Source organism: Biomphalaria glabrata, chromosome 11 (genome assembly GCF_947242115.1).
Source record: "Biomphalaria glabrata chromosome 11, xgBioGlab47.1, whole genome shotgun sequence".
Lineage (NCBI taxonomy): Eukaryota > Metazoa > Mollusca > Gastropoda > Planorbidae > Biomphalaria > Biomphalaria glabrata.
The window spans coordinates 39228128-39253780 of NC_074721.1; the positions used below are offsets into that span (position 1 = coordinate 39228128).

At 37.4% G+C, this 25653-nt stretch overlaps 1 protein-coding gene across 1 annotated transcript; it reads right to left on the reverse strand.

Annotated features, from left to right (window-relative positions):
- Positions 1-215: 215 nt before the first annotated feature.
- On the reverse strand, positions 216-25394 carry LOC106054974 (uncharacterized protein DDB_G0271670-like). The gene is made up of 10 exons (XM_056003850.1): positions 25189-25394; positions 19446-19560; positions 17208-18176; positions 14922-15031; positions 9876-9937; positions 7765-7925; positions 4009-4108; positions 2109-2125; positions 1733-1844; positions 216-404 (listed from the first exon to the last, which is right to left on the reverse strand). The coding sequence occupies exons 2-10, from the start codon at positions 19516-19518 to the stop codon at positions 281-283; spliced, it is 1728 nt and encodes a 575-aa protein (XP_055859825.1). The 5' UTR covers positions 19519-19560; positions 25189-25394; the 3' UTR covers positions 216-280.
- Positions 25395-25653: the final 259 nt, after the last annotated feature.

The window sequence follows — 25653 nt, forward strand, 5'->3', positions numbered from 1 at the left end:
AGATAGACTAAATTAGACATATGATGAATTAATTTGTAAAAAAAAAATGTGGATATACTTATGTAGGTCTACAATCTATAATCTATTAAAATAATCAACTTTGAAACTTCCTTCAATTAACCACATGACGGCTCATCAATACCAATGTGACTGAGCATGCACAAGGCGTTTATAAAATGTATATGTTTATATATATGTATTTTTTTGGTTTGTAAAAATAAAATAAAACCTGTTTATATTTTTTAAATAAGGTCAACAAAATACTTTCGCACACAATTTGTTAATTCAGCAGTTTTTCTTTAGACATCGGTAATAAATGTTTCCCTGATGAAGGCCTTGAACCACTGAAGCCATCTTTTGGAGTTGAAGGTCGATCAGTATAGTCGGACTCTCTTGCATTGATCCTGTAAATAAAAATCAGTTTGTTCAAAACCCATTTTCTTACGTGGAAAAAATAACAATTATTTATGAATAATACGTCAATAAGCATATGATACTGATATACCTGTATTGAATGTAAAAGCAGTTGAAACCCTATCAGTAAATTGGGTATATTTCTTTTTTTTTTTTTTTTTTTGTATTATGACCCAAATTAGTTGCTTAGCTGCTTGTATAGCAAATAACATAGTTGCATACATTTTAGCAATACCTGTTCTTATATCAAATTTGTGTAACTGTTGTAATATTATTACTGGTTTATCTCGTTACCCAGCTTTCTATGGAGGTTATATCATCTCACTCTCTGTTTGTCAAATTTCAAACTAACAATGGAGTAATAAACCCTCTATTTTTATAATAACTTGATTAGCTCAGTGGGAAAACATGTTGGCCTCTCATAATAGAAGCTGGAGCTTAAATTTCTAATTCGAGCAGAGCCTTTTCTTTTTTTTTTTTTTAGATTGCAGCACGGAAAATAAAATTAATTTTAAAAATGGATGCGATTTCACCAATTGTAGGCAAGGTTTTTAAATTATTTTCGACAATAGCTCCAGTCAAGTCACTCCTTCGTGGAGGGTGGACGCTGATCTCGAATACAGCTCTAATGATATTCCTAGAAATTTTATGTTTATCGCTCCTTGGCCAGAAGTGGAAAAGTCTAGTTAGACCGTTATAAATTTTCAAAGTGAAAAATAAATCAATGTAAATGTGGGCTAGAGAGATACAAATCTATCTAGGTCCAGGGCCAACATGGTGTAGTCAGCTGTATACCAAAATTATGTGATAACAGTAAATTTATAGTGGCTTCAATTTCACATAAGCGTTGCATGTATTTTTACGTGACGCTATTATAGATAGCATCTACATTCTAGATCTAGAGGTATATCTAGACTAGATCTTTAAGAGCTCTACATCTTATCTATTATTTTATATAATACAGACGTTACTTCAAAAACGAAGATGATTACGTCCTACGCGTCATGCATTTAGTCATGCATATCAACCAATGACCTAAATTACTTAAGGTCTAGTGTTAGATCTAGATTTGACATATAATAAACATATCAATAAATAGTCGCATAAGTATGTCTTCCCCGCTGACTATATTGCCTGTATCACATTTGACTCGTATTTCATTAAAACATACAGTGTCATTGATAAAGTAGGATCTACATCAGTGATTCCCAAAGTGGTCTATATAGACCCCCAGGGGTCTACGAAGAGTTCCAAGGGGCCCACAAGTCAAAAAAGTTTGGGAACCACTGATCTACATTAGTGTAAGCACTCTGCCTACCTCCTTTGTTCCAGATATTTCTTTCTGTATTCAATGAGCAGGACCAAAACCACAATACACACAAGAGCAAGGGGCATACCCACACAAAGGCCGATAATCAGTGGCACGTTCACTGCAAAGTAACAGAACCCAAAAGTCATAACAATTCAATTATTATGGCGAAAACAAGATAAATAAATAAATAGCTTATAGTATACTTTGTTCTAAAATGAAAAAATTATTTAAAAAAAAGATCGTGTATATAATAACTAATAAGTGTCTGCTTTTACAAATTTTATCATTTATTGAAAACCATAATTTCACTTTGTAGTTTAAAATGTTCTCAGTAATCCATAACATGTACACACAATATAGACCAATTGCAATAAATAATTACCATCAGACGAATCTTCGCTGTGAAAGAAAAGAAAAGTGATTTAAATAAAAAAAAGAAAAGCATTAAAAAATACTTTTTTTTTAAAGACAATACCTTTTTTATACGAATTATAGAGCGTTTTTATTTTCTTAATGTTAGATTTTTTCTTAATGGACCATTTTTACCCCCCCCCCCAAAATACCTTCCTGCCCCTTCAATCCTGCAATTGCAATTAGAGCTAATAATATTTTAATGATAAGCCTTTAGCTCTAGACATAGAAAAAGATTCGCAAGATATTCCTGAACATTAGTAATTGCATTCTTTTATGAATACATGCGGAAATACCTGAAGACGAGTAGCCCGTTTAAGAAAAGTATTTTGTATTCTTCCAGCCAAATTTAAATTTATTTCTTTTTATACTTTGAAAAATTATAACTGTCAAACTAGAATTTTACCCAGTGAGGCCAACGAGCTAGTAATTCTTTTCCCAACGATATACACCAACTCTTGAATTTCAAGGAAAATCGTTAGAGCCGCTGTTGAGATCCGTGTCCAGTTTTTTACACCCAGCCACCCAGAGGTTTTTAGGTTCTATGAAGTTATGAGTTGAATAGAGGTATGGTAAAATAGTATATGACACAAAGGGACTGTTGTGGACATATAAAATTATAAAAAAATTCGTCGAAACTGAGGCTTCATACTACTCTATTTATCTGCACTTGATTTTAGCGTTAGTAAAGCCATAGACATAAATAAATATAGACTGGCCGATTAAAGAGTTTTATGAAACGAAAATTTGTGACTTGCAATTTTGTGTAGGCTACTTTATTATACAGCATTTATGAGCAGTATAAAAGTTAAGTATTCATATCTATTTCAGCCATAACCTATAAGTATTACAATAGTTTTGTTTAATCTCTAAGAATGAAGATCATGCAACATTTCATAATTCGGAAATCCGAATACAATAAATATATATGTTTTCAAGTTACATGAAGTTACTTCCTTCGGCCAGTCTATATTTATTTATGTCTATGAGTAAAGCCATAGACATAAATAAATATAGACTGGCCGATAATAGAGTTTTATGAAACGAAAATTTGTGACTTGCATTTCTGTGTACTTTATTTATGTCTAGGAGTTTTGTTTAATCTCTAAGACTGAAGATCATGCAATTTTTCAATTTTTCAGAATTCGGAAATCCGAATACAATAGATATACATGTTTTCAAGTAACATGAAGTTATTTCCTTTTTCCAGTCTATATTTATTTATGTCTATGAGTAAAGCAAAGAAGGAGGCTACTCTGTTGAAACAAAAAGAAATGCTCAACAGAGTTACGTCCTACACAATTTAACCCCATAATTACTTCACTAGTAAATCTGTATAGATTTAAATTTAAATGCTTTACTAAAATAGGAGACTTTGGTAGATCCTAGACATAAATCTAAGTATTACTGGATGACACTGCGTACAAGTGAATCCCTACGATAGTTTTCCATGGCTTGATAATGAGTTATATAAGTAAAAGTAAAAGTCTCCTTTCAGATCTGGCGATCTATGGGTGCAGATAATGTAAAGGCCATCTGTTTCTGTGGCCCACAGTTGAGGATGTCATGTGGCCAGCACAACGAACAACCGCCTCTGTTTCCTCATTTAATGTCAGGTGCCCACTCGAGATGGGTAGACTCAGGGGGAGGGCGCCAAAAAGTCCCGAAATTCCAAATCTTCACAGGAATTCGAACCCAAGAACCCCCAGTTCGGATGACAAGCGTTCTACCACTCAACCCACCTTTCCGTCTAATAACTTATCTACATTTTACTTTTTATTTAGCTGCAGAAAACTAAGATTTCTGGTCGAATCGAAAACGAGGTTTATCAACCCTTGACATTTGCATAATTTTGTTCCAAGTGCACTTACTTGCAAGTCGCTTGACCATCACTGTTGATAGTGCAGGTGGTATTAGACTTACACGCTTGGAGTGCATTTAAAATGTCACATTTGTTAGTGTCAGCAGTAACTAGAGATGAAAAAACAAAACAACAGTATTACTAATAGAAGTGCACTATGACTTGAGAAAGAAGATAACAGTGATTATAATACAATTTTCTCTTTCTGCTTTGTTTCGCTGATTTTAGCTTTAATGTTTTAACTGTCGGTTATTTTTTAACTCTTTCTTTCCTAACTGACGATACCAGCGTTGATTCCACCAGAATGTGGTTAATAATTACGGAGAGAAAGAGTTAATCAACGTTTATTAACCCACTTTGTATCTTTGTTGCATGTTTGTATTTGGAGAGGTCGTCAGGGACGGTTATTCTCAGGGCCCTAAAGCCCGTCATCTGTGGGGCGGCTTAATGCAATGCAGTTGTCTCCGGAAACGTACTTTCTAAATCCCACGACGCTAATTAAGCGCGGTTTTGCATACTCGCATCCGTTACTAGCCCAACTTGTTTAGCCTAGAAAGAAAAACGCGAGGTACGTATGGTGATGCAAAAGATTCCATCCCGATGTGGACTCAAAGGAAACGAGAGAGCCGAGTTATGGCGAGGCTAGGGACGCCTGCTGAACCATCAGAGGAACCGGCACTCACACAAGAGAGGCAAGAGGAAGGATTTGTGAATGGAACAAGTCAAAATGGTACGATAGTTTTGGACCCTTGTAGCATAGGACTGGGAGTCGAAGTTTCTAAAACGCCCAAATTAACTCTTTGTCTCCTAACTGACGATACAAATGTTGATTCCAACAGAATGTGGTAAATAATTACGGAAAGAAAGATATGCGACACTGTTTCGACGCTCTCACAGTGACGGCATCGGGAGTCGTAGTTCGAAACGGAACCGGGCAAAGTGTGCTCCAACATGACAGTGTTCCGTCCTACACTGCGTAATAAAACCACCAGAGAAAACAACATGTGAATTAATCAATTAGTCCTAATTACTTTCCTTTTTATACAAAATATGTACGTTACAAAGAGAGTGAGACAAGCCTTGTGTAGAGAATAATAAAATACAATAATTCAATGTTTTTGTAAATATGACATCAAAGATGGATGAACATTAATCTAGTACAGGGGTGGGCAAATTACGAACGCGGGCCACATTCGGCCCGCCGGAGTTTTTGATGCGGCCCGCCGACACATACAGAAATAAGGTGTGCCCACAGTGTATACATATAAAAATGCAACTATATTAAAAATAATTCTTAATATCTATAGAACTTATTGAAACTTTCATTATAAAAACGTTTCAAGTCAACGAAGATTAAGCTAATTGGCTATACTTCAATACACTCTGTCTAAGACACAATCTCAGGCCTGTAGTTATTCAATACTATGCAGAACTGTTTTGAGTGTTGGGTATGCTTGGAATAAGATAGGCAAGTGTAACAATGGATGGAGCTCGATCTTTGACTGAGTAAAATAGTGTTTTGTTTTGTTTTTATAAAAAAAAAAAAAAAACAACCATAAACTCTAAACAGAAAAGTTTGCTCAAAGCTGCATAAAATTTCAACATACTGTTGATAATAATAGGATAGCAGTGGAACTTATCAGAGCTAGGTCGGATAAACACAGGTAGTTCCGATTCAGGAACAAAGTAATCCAATGTATCCGCTATCTTAGCATGGGCAAGGCAAACGAGAACAATATAAAATCTCAAGGAAGAAATTGTTATGTTACTTGAAGGGCATTGACTGTGACCTTGTTACCAATATTTCTAATGAAGAGTGGAAGACAGATTTCATGTGTTTCATAATTACAATTGCGATTTTTTTTTCAAACAAGGCTTTCCCATTTCTACAGGCAAACAAAAGAAAACAGGTTTTGTCATTTTCCTTTGCTGAAAGGTGAAACTATTTCTAGTGAAATCATTAAAAGAAAAATACTTATTTAGATTCCTTAATTGTGCAATTTATAAAAGCACATTTTAAGACGACAAGAACCAGTCTTCAATACCATCAGCTCACCATTTATCGCAGAAGCTGATTCAGCTCCAGAGGACATGACTCCTAGCAAAGAGAAGTTCCAGTCAGTACCACCACGGGAGTGGTATGGGTGTCAGAAGCTGTATTTCCACACTTTAAAAAATGTGCTGCTGTTTACACTATTTGTGTACACATACATCCTTTCTTCTTTTTCTTCGTTCTAATTTTACATGTTGGTTCAGTTCAGTAATCCTATATCTAAGATGAACGGCGCAGTGGTTTCCAAATCATGGCAGTTCTCCGAATAGTTTTGGTTCTATAGGAGAGCTTTGGTGCCAGAATCTTGTTCGGGTCGCTTGATTTAGTATGCACCATTGACGGACATTGTCAGTATTCTCTGATGATGCTCCACAAGGGCAAGTTTCGCTCGGCCCGACAAACAAACTTTTTTGTGGAAACTAAACAAGTACTGGTCGATTTTGACTGATTTTAATTTGACAGCAGTCACAAGGATAACAACTAGTAAGCTAGTTCCACAGTTCCGGAACATTATGCACGAGTGTAAAAAGAAAAATACTGCACATTAAGTACCGTACAACTGTTTATTTGTGGGGATATTGTGATATAAAAGTACAACAGCAATTTAAAAAATCTTAAAATTGATTTCAAAAATTGCTAACTCTTGTTGTAATTCCTTAACGTGGAGAGTGGAAAAGAAATGAAACGTGAATATAATACAGTGTAACTATGAATTAAAAGACATTCTATACAGTTAGCTAAAGCATCTTTCTAAATTGTATGTAGCCCGCTATTCCCAAATTAAAAAAAAAATGCGCCCCTTGATACAAATAGGTTGCCCACCCCTGATCTAGTATGAAAAAAAAATATGTGACCGTTGATAATAATTAACATTGTCTTAATTACCATTTTCACAGAAGATGCCGAAAGAAAAAAATCCCAGTCTTCACCAGGATTTGAACCCGAGACCCCCGGTTTGGAAGCCAAGCGCTCTAATACTCAGCCAGCGTGCCTCCTGAGGACATACGTAGACGGTGAAAATAGAACACAAATCTACCACCTGCGGACAACGGTTAGGTCTGCGTTGCATGAGGCAAAATATGTAGGTCGCAGCTGGGACTACGCATCCACGTTAACTCTATGGCATTTTACGTCTCGAGAGACGATCTTTTTCCTTTTGAAACTTCTTGTGTGACTAAAAAGGCCAATCCTTGATACACAGCTGCGAGCGCAAGTTGGGCACATGTGATCGCCAGGCGCCTTTGCACTTTCACCCTTCTTTCTGCTTCTGTAGTGTATGGCATCTGCAATCCAACACAATTTCTTGATGCTCTCTCTCTCCATGTAAATCTATTTAGTGTTACTTTTTTTTCCAGCTGCGTGAACTACTGCTTTACTTATTAACTCTTTCCTTCCTAATCGACGATACCATCGTTGATTTTGACCTCATTAAATAAAAAAACATGTTTAATTTTATAAACTTGACTTTGAATTATATAAAAAGAGCATGCATTTCCATTTAATTCTATACCAAATACAACATTTTCTGATAACAAACAACAAAGCTATTGAAGCCCAATCATAACAGGTAGTGATATAGTAATGAGCAAAATGAAGAATGCCTTCCAAAACGTGGAAAAAATAATTACGGAGAGAAAGAGTTATCTACTTATTAATCTTCGGACTCGAGACAAGCCTGACATATAGGTAGGCCTATTAAAGCGTGCCTCCTACCTGTTAGTCCTCTAACTGTGACATTCGCACCATAGTATGTGTTGTTCACTATGATTCCATTCTTGGCTATACTGATCAAGGCCTCCACCAACTGGCTGCCTGCAGTACTACTGGCTGACGAGGCGACCAGTGTTGTAAAATCCACGATAATACTTCCCTCACTGAAAGTGAAGGAGCACAAATAAGTCGGACACATTTTAACAAGCAAATTCAAATATTATATATATATATATATATATATATATATATACATGTGTGTGTGTGAACAAAATCAACAAAGCTTATATATCTCTCAATACTGCAAGGTTTATCTACCCTTTTCTATATAAGATAAAATTAACCACTTAGCACTAATTAAACCAAAATAATTTTTTTCCTTGATTTATGTGTTGTCATTGACAATGAATAATTGTTCACAGTTTCAACTTAACCCAAGAATAGAAATGGGAGAAATAGCGTGTACAAACTTTGTACCAGACAGATGAGTTAATATATATATAAGCTTTGTAAAACGACGAATGTCTCGAGTACGAGGCAGGGGCGTAGCTAGGGTGAGGGTGGGAGGGGGAGAATTTGAAAATCTTCCGTGCCCCACGAGGGGGGGGGGGCCAAATGAGTTTTTTTTTACATTAAATATTAAAGATTAAGCAAAATACAGGGGCCCCCCAAAAAAAAGTCAAGCCCCCTTTCCCGGGGCCCCAAATTGATGGCAAGGTCCTAGCTACGCCACTTGACGAGGATATAGATGTAGAATATAATGTTGCACGTTGCTGTGATCTACATACTGTACTTCCACCAAAAGTTAATCACAGTTACCTGCTCTTTGGTTACACTTTCATTTTACTTCCCACCAAAAGTTAATCACAGTTACCTGCTCTTTGGTTACACTTTCATTTTACTTCCCACCAAAAGTTAATCACAGTTACCTGCTCTTTGGTTACACTTTCATTTTACTTCCCACCAAAAGTTAATCACAGTTACCTGCTCTTTGGTTACACTTTCATTTTACTTCCCACCAAAAGTTAATCACAGTTACCTGCTCTTTGGTTACACTTTCATTTTACTTCCCACCAAAAGTTAATCACAGTTACCTGCTCTTTGGTTACACTTTCATTTTACTTCCCACCAAAAGTTAATCACAGTTACCTGCTCTTTGGTTACACTTTCATTTTACTTCACACCAAAAGTTAATCACAGTTACCTGCTCTTTGGTTACACTTTCATTTTACTTCACACCAAAAGTTAATCACAGTTACCTGCTCTTTGGTTACACTTTCATTTTACTTCACACCAAAAGTTAATCACAGTTACCTGCTCTTTGGTTACACTTTCATTTTACTTCACACCAAAAGTTAATCACAGTTACCTGCTCTTTGGTTACACTTTCATTTTACTTCACACCAAAAGTTAATCACAGTTACCTGCTCTTTGGTTACACTTTCATTTTTACAAAGCTTATATCAGCTCAATCTATCGGTCTGTCTGTCTGGTAAAAAGTGTGTACACGTTATTTCTCCCACACCCATTCTTGGATAAAGCTGAAACTTTGTACAATTATTCATTGACATAGACAAGACATGAATCAATTTTAAAAAGTAGTCAATTGGACAATTAATTACTGGTAATCCTTTATTTTGTTAAATTGCAGCAAAGGATTCTAACACGTCAGTATTCACATTTATGGCTTAATTTGTTGGGTTTAGTCCCCTTAAATAACTGTTAACGCTATTTCTCCCTCACACATTCTCCGATCAAGTTGATAGTTTAAATCATATTTTTTCCTAACAAAACATGAATCAATAAACAAAATACTCAAATAAATATTTTGTTTTCTTTTTCATTACATTTTTTTTAAAAACCCTCTCGGACCCAAATCTTGCAACGCCCTTCCCCAGACCCCAATCGCTACTAAGGGGAGCGCTAGAGCTCAAAGTTTGAGAAACACTGCTTTGGTTAAGACTATGTCATTCTCATTGACCTATTTTTTTTCTTTATTACGCAACAAGTCGACCTAGATTAGGACGAGGAACAAAAAGATATTAATCAATAATTAATGTGATCAACTGTAACACTAAAATGAGATGACTATTTGGTCTACTAATTGAACTTACCTGAAACCGTTGATTATGATGTCTATAAGTTGACTTATTGTGCGACTGAGTAACTCTATCAACTAATTGGAAAGATATATATATATATAACAAGAAAATGATTAAAAAGAATAATTTTAAAAAAAACTAGGAAATAAAATATTGCTTCATTATTAAACGGGTGACTCTTTGTAAGATCGTTTACTTCGCTTTTAATAAATATCTCCCCCGCCCCCCAAGAAAAAATCTACGCCCATGCATAAATGTGATCACTGGAGAGAAAAATATAGAAGTGCAGATCTTAGAGAGGAAGTGGAAATGGATTGGTCACACCCTTAGAAAAGATACCATGACATGATTCACTGTCAAAAGTCATCCTTCAAGGTATAGGGGAGGAAGCACGAAGAAAGGGTTTCCCCCAAAGTAAAGCTGGCTGGTGTCAATGTTTGTGTAAACAGCTGCTGACCGGGAATAGTAGAGAGGGGCTGTTATTCTATCACGGCACCCTTAAAACAGCACCCCTAGGACGAAAGTCAAAGGACGGACGCTGATGATGGAGATTTTATATACTTTACAAATTATACCTTTAATTATACCTTTAGTTATACTTTTAATTACAACTTTAATTATACCTTTAATTATAGTGGGAAGTGTGGTCGAACTTGGCTTGGCTTGGCTACCTAGAAGGGGGCTCGAGGTTCGACACCCGACTCGAGCAGAGTTGTGTTTACTGAGCGCCCACGGAAAACTCCTAGATACCCCCCCCACACACACACACACACTGATCTACAAATGAGATTGGACCAAAAGCGCTCTGAGCATGCTATAAGCATCATGGGCGTAGCCGGGGGGGGGGGTTTGGGGTTCAAACCCCCCCCCCCCCACCCCGAAATGAAATCCCCCCCCCGAAGGGGGGGAGTCGGAATTTAGTGACTGATTTTTTGCTTTGATTTTGTTTATTATAGGTGAGATTTTAATACTAAACCATCACTTGCCCCAGCACAACCAAAAGGGTTTTGAGTTTAAAACCCCCTACCAGGGGGTCTTCCGGGGGGGGGGGGGGGTTCTAGTTTAAAAACCCCTACGGGGGGGGGGGTCGAGTTTAAAACCCCTACCAGAGGGGGTCGAGTTAAAAAAAAACCTACTAGGGGTTTTGAGTTTAAAACCCCCTACCAGGGGTTTTGAGTTTTAAAACAAAACAAAAAAAAATGCAAACGAAAATCCCCTAACTCCAAGAGCACAGTTAAGGAAGATTTTGATTTCAAAACCCCGTCTAAAATTTACGATAAACCCCCTCTTTAATATAAAAGCAGCTAATTACTCACTCAAAATGTTATGAGCGTGGCTAAATTTTTTTGACTCAGTTTTGAGTTTAAACCCCACTTCAGAGGGGTTTGAAGGTAAAAAATATCTCTTTGATAATAAAAACAAAGCAAATTATACACTAAAAATGTTATGAGTGTAGTCAAAGGGGTTTTGAGTTTAAACTCCCCTCCAGTGGGGTTTGAGGATAAATTTAAATACATCTTCAGTGTAAGAAAAAAAGCAAATTACGCACTCAAAATGCTATGAACGTTGCCGAAAGCGGTTTTGAGTTTAAATCCCCTTTCAGAGGGGTTTGATGCTAAAAATACATCTTCAATATAAAAAAAAAGAAAATTACACACTAAAATTATTTGAGCGTAGCCAAGCCAATCGGGGGTTTTGAGTTTAAACCCTTCTTCTACAGATGGCTTTTTTTTTAAAGTTTAAAACCCCTCCAGATGGTTTTGAGTTTAAGATCCCCCTACAGAGCATTTTGAGGTGGAAAACCCCCAACAGAAGATTTTAACGTTAAAACTTCTCTTTTCGATATAAAATCTAAAGCAAACTACAGTCACTTAATTCCAAGAGCGTATTCAAGAGAGGTTACACATTTTTACCAGTGGCAGGGCTCCATTAATAAACTGCAGTGAATAGTCATCTACCGCAGCGATGCCCAAACTACGACCCGCGGGCCAGATCCGGCCCGCGACGTGCTTCAATCCGGCCCGCCAAAACATTGGAACAAAATGATTAAAAAAATGTAAAAATGAGAAAGTTAAATTTGATATTCTCTTTAAGTTAGAATTTTCACTCTTTTTTTTGGTGAATTCCATCTTTATGTTTGGTACTCTAATATTCATATTCAATATTTTTTTGTATTGTAAGAACACAAGTGTTGTTTTTTGTCAATGGCGATAAAACTTGACAGCTATTTTTAAAATCTTGAAAAATTCCGCTACTATCTTGAGCTAGCCGTGTCCTTGACACCTTGTGTGTACAACACAGAGCATCATTGATGCCTCGTTTTGGGTCGTGTTCTTTTGATATCAAAGCGATTGGTACCGTAGTGTTTAACGTTTGTGATTTAATAAAATGGGAAAACCTAAGAAACGAAAAGTGGATTCTGCATGTAGAAACTTTTTAAAAAGTGAACAGATCTTTACTTTTTTGCGGAATTCGATAATAAGCCAACATTTTTCATTTGTAAAGAAAGTGTGGCTGTTTTTAAAGAACATAACATTAAAAGGCATTATGAAACCAAATACATAAACACAAATGGTGACATTCTTGATTTGAGCCATGAAGACAAGATTGCCAAGTTACGAATAGAGATCGTGGAATTGACGAGAATATTTAACAAAAAGAGACAAGAAAATGAGTCGGCGATAAGAGCCAGCTACAGCTCACATCCTAAATAGAGCAATGAAGCCTTTATCCAATGGCGAATGTGTAAAAAAAAGTGCTTGCTAGCAGTGATGGAAGAAATGTGTCCTGAAAAGAAGAATGCGTCAGAAGCTGTCAGCTTTTCTCGCATGACACTAAAAAATTTCCATTCACATTAAAAGACAGAGCAGCAGAATTCGAAATGTTTTCTATTGCTGCTGACGAGTCCACTGACATAACTGATACTATACTGATACTGATAACTATTGGTATTTATTCGCGGTACAAACAGCAATTTTGATATAAGAGTAGTTAGCAGCTAGGAGGAGCATGTATGGGACTACAACTGCAGAAGACATGTTCAAAAAAGTGTCAGCCATCATAGAAGACCTTGCTCTTCCTTGGAATAAATTAGTTGGAGTGATTACTGATGGCGCTAGAAATATGCCTGGATGTCACAGCGGACTGACAGCAAGAGTTATTTTAAAAAGTTGTTGAGTCAAATGGAACAACCCTTGCGTCTTCACTGCATCATTCACCAACAAAATCTCTGAGGAAAGGTTTTGAATCTAGACCATGTGATGCTGATTGTGTTCAGTACTGTACATTCCATCAAATCACAAGCGTTGACTCACAGAACTATCAAAGATTTTCTGACTGAAATATGAAGACGTTCTATTTCACAGTGAAGTGCGGGGCTGGTTAAGCCGAGGAAAGGTATTAATACGTTGTTTTTTTATTTGAGACACAAAATTGAAGTATTTATGATGGAAAAATCAAAACAAGTGCCACAACTGAACGACCCCTTCATGGTTGTGGGATTTGGCTATTTTATGCGACATCACATCACATCTAAATGAACTCTATACCAAACTACAAGGGAAAGACAAATTGATTTCGCATGTGTATGCAGACATGTGTATGCAGACATAGGCGCTTTCCAAACAAAATTGAAACTCTTCATTCAACACTTCCAACTTGAACCACTCTACAAAATGATGAGCAGCTAAATAAAGAAAAAAATATCCAACTTCTGAGGCTCTTGGATAATTTCAGTTAAAGATTTGTGGATTTTCATAATTTAAAAAATGAAATCCGTCTTTTTCAAAATCCATTTGCTGCCGATGTGTCAAGTGCTTCGACAGATCTGCAACTGGAACTGATTGACTTACAAGGGTGATCACAAGTTTTTCAAGCACTTATTTGTGTGAATAAACTTTTTCAGTGATGAAATATGCGAAATCCATGTTACGTAATCGCCTCACGGCAGAACATCTAGATTCAGTGCTCCGACTTGGTGTTTCATCTATGCAGCCAGATATTCAGAAGATGGGTTTGGATAAACTTCATGCATCACATTAATTTATGTAAGTAGGTCCACAAATAAAACTAATAAAAATAACTTATTGTATTTTTTTTTCTTTTTGGTGATATGGCCCGCGACACGAATGCCAAGAATTAAAATGGCCCGCAGACCAAATAAGGTTGGGCATCACTGATCTACCGAAATCGAAAAACACTAAATGTAGCTCAACAAAAATGGCTAAGACAGATTTTAGGAGTCAGTTATAGAGATCGGGTTTAAATCAAGGAAATCCTATGCCGAACTGGGAGTCGACCCTTTAGTAAGATTGTGAGAGAACGACGTATTAGGTTTGCGGGACATGTTCTCCGACAAAATGAATTAAGCATAAGAAGAGTTGCAATGATATCCTAATACAACTTGACGCCACTCATCCATGGAGGTCCTCATAGTAGGTGGGAAGAGGCTACAGACATTACCAGTGACAGATTTTTATGGAAACAGCTTGACGTCAAATGCTCCGAACGGCGTAAGAGGGTCTAAGTCAGTAAGAATATCACATTAGGTTTTTGAAATAAAACTTTTTAATAGCAGGAAAATGCAGTGTAGATACCTCAGAATATGCATTTTGTTGGCTTTCAATACCAGAAATAGTGCTTGGCGGCGGGGCTTTGCCCCGCGATGGGGAGCTCCTAGCGCTCCCCCAGACCCCCTTGCTAGTAATGGCGGGGAGTCTATAATTTTATGAAAACAGCTTGATGGCAAATGCGCCGAACTACGAAGGAGGGTCTAAGTCAGTAAGAATAACACATTAGGATTTTGAAATAGAACTTGGCTACGCCCATGATAAGCATGAAAGCAGCGCTGTATAAAAGCTATAATAAGAATAATAATATAACACGTGTTTCCCCACTAAAAATTAATAAGTTAAAAATATAAAAATGTTAATGCAAGCAGAATATATGTTAGAAGTAACTTACAACAGATCTAGATGAAGTGAATTAACAGTGTCGAAAATTCAACCATTTCTAGTTTTAAGATAACTAAATATAGGTCTAGAAGAAAACATGGCTTACACTCTTTTTACATCCTTCTGATAATTGTATATATGTGGTTGAGGTTGTATCATTGAGTTCATTTTTCCATGTTTCATTTATCTTGAGTTGACTGTCGAATTTAGCTGTTGCTGTAATGATACATGACATTATTATTGAATGTGATTATGACGTATTCAAATGTATTATGACGTATTCTTGAACGTATGTTAGATTTGACCTTTGACCTATCGTGAACTTCGATGACAACAAAAATGTGCAACTAAAAACATCACGGGATAAATAAGAATGCTTTTGAATATTCTCAACAACCATTTTAACGAATAGGTTTAAAGAACATGGTGGAGTAAGTTATTCGGACCGCAGTGGCAATGATCTCCAGTTCAAATGTCGTTCATTATTTTCATCATTCAAGAGCTTTATAGTCTTCTCACGAAGTCTGAGCCCTTCTTTCTTCTCAAGACTTCTGACCCCTTCTCTTTTCTTCTCTAGACTTCTGCCCCTTCTTTTTTCTCTAGACTTCTGCTCCTTCTTTCTTCTCTAGACTTCTGCTCCTTCTTTTTTCTCTAGACTTCTGACCCCTTCTCTTTTCTTCTCTAGACTTCTGACCCCTTCTTTTTTCTCTAGACTTCTGATCCCTTCTTTTTTCTCTAGACTTCTGACCCCTTCTCTTTTCTTCTCTAGACTTCTGACCCCTTCTCTTTTCTTCTCTAGACTTCTGATCCCTTCTTTTTTCTCTAGACTTCTGACCCCTTCTCTTTTCTTCTCTAGACTTCTGACCCCTTCTCTTTTCTTCTCTAGACTTCTGATCCCTTCTCTTTTCTTCTCTAGACTTCTGATCCCTTCTTTTTTCTCTTGACTTCTGATCCCTATTTTCTTCTCTAGACTTCTGCTCCTTCTTTTTTCTCTAGACTTCTGATCCTTCTTTTTTCTCTAGACTTCTGACCCCTTCTCTTTTCTTCTCAAGACTTCTGACCCCTTCTCTTTTCTTCTCTAGACTTCTGATCCCTTCTTTCTTCTCTAGACTTCTGATTCCTTCTTTTTTCTTCTCTAGACTTCTGATCCCTTCTTTCTTCTCTAGACTTCTGACCCCTTCTCTTTTCTTCTCTAGACTTCTGATCCCTTCTTTTTTCTCTAGACTTCTGATCCCTTCTTTTTTCTATAGACTTCTGCTCCTTCTTTTTTCTCTAGACTTCTGACCCCTTCTCTTTTCTTCTCTAGACTTCTGACCCCTTCTCTTTTCTTCTCTAGACTTCTGACCCCTTCTCTTTTCTTCTCTAGACTTCTGATCCCTTCTTTCTTCTCTAGACTTCTGATCCCTTCTTTTTTCTCTAGACTTCTGATCCCTTCTTTTTTTCTTCTCTAGACTTCTGACCCCTTCTCTTTTCTTCTCTAGACTTCTGATCCTTTCTTTTTTCTCTAGACTTCTGACCCCTTCTCTTTTCTTCTCTAGACTTCTGACCCCTTCTCTTTTCTCCTCTAGACTTCTGATCCCTTCTCTTTTCTTCTCTAGACTTCTGATCCCTTCTTTTTTCTCTAGACTTCTGCTCCTTCTTTTTTCTCTAGACTTCTGACCCCTTCTCTTTTCTTCTCTAGACTTCTGAGTCCTTCTTTTTTCTCTAGACTTCTGACCCCTTCTTTCTTCTCTAGACTTCTGACCCCTTATCTTTTCTTCTCTAGATTTCGGACCCCTTCTTTCTTCTCTAGATTTCGGACACCTTCTTTCTTCTCTACATTTCTGACCCCTTTTTTCTTCTCTAGACTTCTGACCCCTTCTCTTTTCTTCTCTAGATTTCGGACCCCTTCTTTCTTCTCTACATTTCTGACCCCTTTTTTCTTCTCTAGACTTCTGACCCCTTCTCATTTCATTTCTTTACCTCTCCCCCCCCCCCATTCTCTTTTTTTTTCTCTCGATAATTAAAAAAAGTAAAAAGAGTTGTCCTTCCTGTTGTGTGAGACTTGTATTGTGGACCTACAGTTCCTACAGTAACACTGGGAAGGATGTCTTTGGTCTGGATAAAGGTTTATCACGAAGGACTGGAGGAACTAAGGTCTAAACTTTGTGTGTGAAAGTTTTAAGTCACTGTCTGAGTTTTCGTCATTACTAATAATTATAAATGATATTTGAACCCTCGTTGACTTGCCTCTATTAAGATAACTATTAATATGTAAGTTCATGCAAGATCTCTAGTGTCATAAGTGTACTCTAGGCTGAGATTAAACCTCTGGTCATTAGATTATCATAGAGCTCAATAGTTAAACCTAGATTATATAATTTATAATTAAAGTAAAAAAAAAAAAGAATACCTGATGCTGTGGTTGTTGATGTAGTTGTAGTTGTGGCTGATGTTGATGTTGTAGATGTGGCTGAAGTGGATGTTGTTGAATCAGAATTCGATGTTTCTGTCACTGATGGTGTTGTAGAACCAGATACATCGCTTGCAGTCGATGTTAAAGAAGCTGTTGCTGCAGTTGTTGTTGAATCTGTAGAACTAGATACACTGCTTGCAGTCGATGTTGAAGAAGCTGATGGCGCAGTTGTTGTTGAATCTGTAGAACTAGATACACCGCTTGCAGTCGATGTTAAAGAAGCTGTTGCCGCAGTTGTTGTTGAATCTGTAGAACTAGATACACTGCTTGCAGTCGATGTTGAAGAAGCTGATGGCGCAGTTGTTGTTGAATCTGTAGAACTAGATACACCGCTTGCTGTCGATGTTGAAGAAGCTGATGGCGCAGTTGTTGTTGAATCTGAAGAACTAGATACACCGCTTGTAGTCGAGGATGAAGAAGTTGTTGGTGCAGTTGTTGTTGAATCTGTTGATGCAGTATCAGCAGGCGATGTGGAAATTGCTACGGTTGTAGCAGTAGTTGTATCAGATGTCGTTGAAGATGGTGAGGTTGCATCACTGGACGCTGCTGTAGATAATGTTGTTGAGCTGGCTATGGTTGTTACAGTAGTTGTATCAGTTGTCGTTGAAGATGGTGAGGTCGCATCACTGGACGCTGCTGTAGATAATGTTGTTGAGCTGGCTACAGTTGTATCAGTAGTTGTAGCAGTGGTCGTTGGAGATGCTGTTGTCGTAGTTGCTGTCGTTGTTGTTGTTGATGCTGGAGTTGTTGTAGACGACTCTGTTGTTGTACTAGAACTAAGGGTTGTGTCTGTTGATGTATCAGTACTCTCAGTCGTATTGAACGGTGTGGTTTCTTCAGTACTATTCTCGTATTCTGTCGTATTTTCCGTTGTATAAGTCGTTGTACTTTCTGTAGTACTTTCAGCTGAAAAATCGTAAATACACAGCATTAGAACTGGCCTCGTAAAGTAGGGTATGGCTAATATAGATCTATACAAATTGCGAAGTGATTTAAATATAGAGTTTGAAGTTTGTATACAGGGCGATCTACGATGTATTTAAACAAAGTAAAGTACCCCTTTCGGACCTTTAAATGTCATTGTGCTGGCTACATAACGCCTTCGTTAACCAGCGTCTAGTAATGCGAGCTCACCATCTTCAACGACCACTGATACAGCTACTGATACAACTGAAGCAAGCTTGGAGAGAAGAGGATGTAACGGTGCACATTAGAGCTGGGTGGAGGCGCCTTTAGTATCCCCCAAAAGTACAAATCCCAGTCTTTACCAGGATTCGAGCCCTGGACCATTATCTATCTATGCCCGACGGTTAACAAGAGTGCCATGTAGTCAAAAACAGCGACCGATCACCTTTACTGCTCCAACAAATATCATGGGCCCATTTATATAGGTGGGTGAACTAGGGGAACTAAGAGTCACGAAATTTAAAATTCCAGTCTTCACTGAGATTCCGGAGGTGCAGTGGCGGAGTGGTAAAGCGCTTGGCCTCCGAACCTGGATCCTGGGTTCGAATCTCGGTGAAGACTTGGATTTTGAATAATGAATATTGGGATCTTTAGGTCGCATCTGAGTCCACCCAACTCTAATGGGTTCCTGACAATATTTTGGAGAAAGTAAACGAGGCTGGTCGTAGTGTAGGCCACATAAAACGCTCGTTAACCGTGGGCCACAGAGTCAGATGACTTTTGCATCGTCTGCCCCATAGATCGCAAGGTCTGAAAGGGGAAATTTACCGAGATTCCAACCAAAAACTGCTGATCTATGAAAATCGTGACAAAAGTGGATGGGTCTATTTGTATTGTTTGAACCTGACTGCAGGAACGTAGCTAGGAATTCGCCATCATTTGGGGGCCCCCTGCAATTTGCGTACTATTTTAATGTAAAACACTCATTTGAGGGCCACCCTCAATTGGGGCCCGTGGGTATTTTAAAATTCTCCACCACCTTTCCCCACCCTGGCTACGCCACAGTCTGACTGTAGATGTGTGATATGATCTAAGTATATCATGTGAACTGGTCTTTGCAAAATTGAAGATACAAGAGTCAATAGATAAGCGTTGGACGTAATTATCTTATCTTTTGTAGTGACGTCTGTAATTTATAGGAAGAGACAAAAAGTTATATTTAAAACAAAACAATTGATCTACTAATTGATTGCTAAGTGTTCAACTTACTTGTGGATGTTGCTTCGACTGAATATATCAGCGTAAATGCCACCAAGAGAACAAAACCAAGGGCTGACTTCATTTTGTTTCTTTAATGCAGTAATCTCCCTTTGATCTCTTTCAGCTGAAGTTGGGGGAAAAAAAAACGTTTCTTGATTTTAACTACTGATCAACTTTTAAATTAAATGTGCATATTATGGAAAATTGACTGAGAAAAGTATCTGATTTTAATTAAATGTGTATATTACAGAAAAAAATTAAGCTAGTAGACTTACAATCGTAGGAAAGTGTTACCAATGAATGGGAATGTAAGCCAGCAACTTCGTGTTCCAACTTCTCTTCTCTTTTATATTTTTTACGAACCTACTCACAAATAAATAACCTTACTCCATAAAAGTTGGCATGTCGATTTATAAATAAGCCTATGCGTGACCAGTGCATGATTTATGTATATGCTACATAAGATTATAATTTTATTTATTAAGCGCTGTTAACAAACCAAATGTAGGCTCAAGGCGCTGTGATAACATTACAAACACAGACACGATGGATATAATGACAGTTAATCTACAAAAAGTTTGAAAACAGATAGGTCTTAATGTTCTTCTTGAAAGTGGTGTAGCATGTTGTCTGACTGAGATAAATGGGAAGTGAGTTCCAAACCTTTGGTCCGGTTATCAGGTTATCCGTGCTGGCCTTCGGCATAGGTCAACTAGGCAGCCGCCTAGAGCCTTTCTTAATTGTATCATTGTTGATCCGTTAAACCTCATAGGTATTCGAAAACTATATTTCGCGCTGACAGTGGAAACCCATATCTCATATAGGGAAAGGGCCTTAATCAGGTCTATATAAGGATCATATGCTTAATCATCAGTATCATCAACATCTGTCTCTTTACTTTCGTCGTTGAGCTGATGTGACAGTTAGCGTAACCTAAGCCATCCACTTTTCCCGGTCAGCAGCTGTTCTTAGCAGGATTTCAAGAAAGAGAGGCCGGTCCGTTTTTTATGTTGTCCAGCCAGCTTTTCTTTGGATGACCACTTTCTTCGTGCTCCCTCCACTGGACCTTGAAAGGGGGAACTTTTCAGAGTAAGTCATGTCTTACAATTTGACCCAACCAGCTCAGCTTTCTTCTCTTCACAGTGTCACAACCTAATTTGACTTTGAGTTTTATTTGTTCAACTTGGGTCAAGAAGGTGAAAACAGGAGAAAAGCTCTGATACAGAAAAAGGAAGTGAGAATGACTAAACTAAATTTAAGTTAGTCTTTCTTTGGTACTTTCAGTACACATGGATTAAAGTTGCCTTTGTTACCCGCTGTGATGCGGATGTGAATTAGTACTCTAATGATGCTTAGTCTGAGTTATACTCATTCTTATGGACTTATTATTTTCTACCCGCTGTGATGCGGATGTAATTAGTACTTTAATGATACTTAGTGCGAGATATACTCATTCTTATGGACTTATTATTTTCTACCCGCTGTGATGCGCATGTAGCTGTGCCTTGTTATACATTGGATTGTATTTATATATATATTGGACGTAATTATTTATCTAACCAGTGATTTGTAACTGGAAGCCTGAAGTAGAAGCAGTATATATTTTCATTAAATTAAATAAACAATGTTTCGTCTGCTGAAATTGGACTCAAGTCTGTGCATCATAGTTATGTTTGTCACGTGTCGCACGACTCAATCGGCGAAGATGAGACACGCGAACCCAGCAGTAGCGAGAATACAGCAGACGGACCTTTCGGACCGTTTTTCATTTTGGTGACCTGCATTCTACTATCTGATGGCCAGTATGGCTGTTACTCACAGTACCGAATAGTGTATTTAATTTAGACAGCCAGAGTGTTGACTTGTAAAAGTACAAACTCATTTGTCTTCTTTTCTTGGTATCTGATACCTTGCATTTTTTCCTGGAGCATTTACTCTCAAAGGCTTGAATACGAATACACTGAAAAGCAACGATGGCCAGGCAAAGTCTGGCTAACTTGCATAAAACCTTAAACACACGCACACACTTTCGCCTCTTTTTATAGAAACAATGGGCGCAATCAGAGGCCACGCCTTTGTGGAAAATGTTGTTTTTTTTTAAATTGGAAATAAATAGAAAAGCGCATTCTTTTCAATACGTTTTCCCCACAACCCAGAAAATAAGAACACTATGTCTTACCATCAACAAAGTGACTCACTTGTCGCCATGGCAAATGTTTGTTTGCTCTTAGGCAACGCGTTTTTCTATGACTCGGGTCTCGGGTGCTAAACGGTCCGGGATTGTTGATTTTTAGGATCGGCCAAGATAAAGTGGGCCATATAATGCTGGGGGGTACGTGTGGGGGGATGGGGGCGCCGTACTTTCACAATTTTTTTAATACACTGTATTACGCATTCACAGGTGCGTTTGAGGTTTGTGTGTGTGTGTGTGTGTGTGTGAATCCTCGCGCGAATAGTTCTAGGAAGCGCCAGTGTTAATCATAAGACATCGGTAGTGACATGTAAAGACAACGTATTCTGTAACGGCAGTAGAACATGTACAGGCCTATCACCCCACAGTGTAAGTCCTCAGCGTATGATATGTACCTGTCGGATACCTAAACAGATAGCCATTGCGCCAGGCCCGACGCCAGAAATATTCGAGTCCCATTCCCGGAGACGTAGAGTCTGTTCAAGATAAATATTTTTTTTAGTACTCGAGCCAAATTTAAGCTATTTTTTGTATACTCTGAAAAATTATAATGGTCAGGGTAGAGTTTCTCCCCGTGTGGCCAACGAGCTAGTTATTCTTTTCTCAGCGATTTGCATCAACTGTTAAATTTCTAGGACAGTCGTTAGAGCCGTTTTCGTTTCCACTCTTTCTCTCTCTCTCTCTCTCTCTCTCTCTGTCTCAGTGAGTATGTGTGTCTCTCTCTCCCTCTCTCTGCCTCTGTCTCTTTCTCCCTCTCTCTCTCTCTATTTCTCTCTGTCTCTTCCTCTCGTTCTCTTTAAAAAGTGCTTAGCTTCCAAACCGGGAGTCCCGGGTTCGAATCCCGGTGAAGAATTGGATTTTTAATATCGGGATCTTCGGGGCGCCTCTGGGTCCACCCAGCTCTAATGGGTACCTGAAGTTAGTTAGGGAAAGGTAATGGCGGTTTGCCGTTGTGCTAGCCACATGACACACAACTTAACCGTGAGCCGCAGAAACAGACGGACATTGGATCGCAAGCTCTGACTTGACTGGGGAACTTTTAATTTACTTCTATGCTGTTTAATCCGGTTGTACCACAGTTTGTACAAGAGTTTTAAATATTGCTTTTAAAATAAAAGTATTTAAAGTAAAACAGGTGGATCATTTAGTTTAGAAAGAAATAAACGAAAGGGCTACTTCTCAGAAGAACAAAAAAATAGGATATCAGCTATTCCGAGAACTATAGAGTTGAAGGTGAAATGGAATACTAAAAAGCACTTCAAGTTTTTATGATTTAAAGCATAATAACTACATGTACACACAGACAGGAGAATCGAGAAAAACAGCACGAAACAGGGGCAGCTAATAATGTCATAAAAGTTTGCGGAAGATTTTTCGATTTAGAAATTTTAGATATTTTACACACATTTTTTTTTAAAAAGCTTATCTAGGGAAAGAACCGCAAGATAACTACCATATAGATAGATAGATAGATAGATAGATAGATAGATAGATAGATACATACATACATACATACATACATATTTACATACATACATACATACATACATACATACATACATACATACATATATACATACATACATACATACATATATACATACACACGTACTGCAAGTTAATCTCTCTTTTTCTATATAAAACACAATGAATTAATAACCACTAATTATATTAAATAATAGCTTTTTTTTTTATTGATCGATGCATTGTCATGGGCTGTGAGTAATTATACAAAATTTCAATTTTATCCGAGAATGGGAAGAATAGGAAAACAACGTGTACATAATGTGTACCAGACAGACAGACGGAGCGGGTGTATATAAGTCTTTAAAAAAAAAAAACACAAGAATTACATCCTTGATATGTATTCTCAACATGCCAACTAATTTCTTCCACATTTTAAAATTTCCAACCATTGAAGGCTGTAACATCGACTTCTGGTACGTATCTAAATAAAATACACAACAAACTAAATACTATTTAGTTATGGTGAGCGGGGAGATGCATAATTTTCTTTGTACTAGACCGATAAAAAATAGAAGATTATGAGTTGCTGTCTCTGTTCACTTGTAAACATTGTCGACTATCATGGACATTGGATGTTAAACAGTTGGTTGTTTTTTTTTAATTTAAAACAAGCAAAATATAAAAAAAATCAAAACAATTAGTTTGGATCAGTCATCTAATTTAATAGTTAAATTTGTGGTAAGCCTCAGACGACAATCTATAAAATGGACTTATTGTGTTTTTTTTTTTAAATTCATTCTTGTGTTGTCAGGTGAAAGAATAATGGACATTTTAGATACTCACTGACGTTTTAGGCAATAATTGACATTTTACACAATCACTGAAGTTTTAGGCAGTAATGGGCTTTTAGATAATCACTCAAGTTTTGGGTAATAATGGACAATTTAGATAATCACTCAAGTTTTGGGTAATAATGGACAATTTAGATAATCACTCAAGTTTTGGGTAATAATGGACAATTTAGATAATCACTCAAGTTTTGGGTAATATTGGACAATTTAGATAATCACTCAAGTTTTGGGTAATAATGGACAATTTAGATAATCACTCAAGATTTAGGCAATAGTGGACTTTTAGATAACAATGGAAGTATTTTTTTAAATAGAGATTGAAATTTTTCTATAAAATTGGTCGTTGCTCCATAATATTTCAGATACATTTGTACTGTCTTAGACAACAAATTAAATTTTACTGCAAATACTGATTACGTCAGCCAAAAAAAAAGGCAGAAAAAGAAAATTGATAAAAGATAGAAAGAGAAAGAGTACGAGAGAGATTGAAAAAAAATTTAGAAGAAAGGCGAACTGAGAGAGACAGAGAGAGAGAAAGAGATGGTGAAAATGAGTGAAAGAGATAGATGAAAATAAAAGAGAAATTCGAGAGAAAGAAAGAGAACGAGAGAGGAATCAAAGAGTGTCACAAAATGACTGAGACGCAGTGTAGGAGTGAAACATTTTTAAAAAATTGGAAAATAAGAAAAAGAGATGTGGAGGGAGAGATAGTGAAAGGGAGGTGGGGGAGAGAGAGAGAGATAGAGAAAGGGGGGGGGGGAGATAGAAAGAGCAGACGATGTTAAAAACAACAGAAATCTGAAAACAAAAAGAAAAAGGAACAAAAATTTAACGATAGATTGAGAACGCTCCAAGTTATATGATTATATTATACTTTCTTGTGATTTTTAATTACGCCTGTAAACTCGGTTCAACGAAAAAGCTAAAACAAAAGTTTGGCGGTGCCTGCAGTCTCCCTTGTGAAAAGGGCGCCACTCACTCCCCCAATTTTAGAGATTTCACATTACCTGATGTTAGGCGACTCACGCAGAAAAAAACAAACAAAATCTCACGTCCGGATCTCTTTTATAGTTTACTCATTCTAGCGAATACAAATAACCCCACCCAAGCGGAGTAATACTAATTACGAATGCGAACTATTCCTTCTAATTTTCTGAAAGATTGCGCAACATAAATGAGCTCTAATTCTGTGTGAAAAAGTACCGTAAATGAAATAAAAAGTTATATTATACATTTGTCTTACCTAGTAAACACGTCGCAAAGAATGTTCACTTTGATACAGATGCCTATTGTTGACAACTGGTTAAAATACGCGCGTTGGAGTTTTGGATTTCAGCTAATGTCGTCTGCTCCTATTTTCTCGGCCAGCGTGGTTGCAGACGATGCCGCTTCCAATCTAAAACTAAAAGTGTTTTTTTTTGTTTTATGTGCACACGAGGTTAGCTTTACTTAATATCAATTTCCGTATTTCTTGGAAACCCCTTTAAAAACACCGCAATTGGGAGGGAGAGGGGAGAAAAGGGGGGAGGGGGAGGAACAATGGAAGAAAAAAGTGAGAGAGTACAAGAGAGGAGGAGAAGAAGGGAGGCTACGTCCGTCTCTCAGCTCCTGATCAAGCCGCCAATCATTGTAGCGTTGCTAGGCGACGGTGGATAAATAAAAAATTTTGCCTGGCAATGCGTTCAGGTGGGGGGGCCTCCGTGGATTT

Coding starts and splice junctions, on each gene's coding strand:
- LOC106054974 (XM_056003850.1), bottom strand. CDS start 19,518: ATGAAGTCAGCCCTTGGTTTTGTTCTCTTGGTGGCATTTACGCTGATA. Junction 18,177..19,445: donor AGTCGAAGCAACATCCACAA/GTAAGTTGAACA, acceptor ACGATTTTTCAG/CTGAAAGTACTACAGAAAGT. Junction 405..1,732: donor AAATATCTGGAACAAAGGAG/GTAGGCAGAGTG, acceptor TTTTATTTACAG/GATCAATGCAAGAGAGTCCG.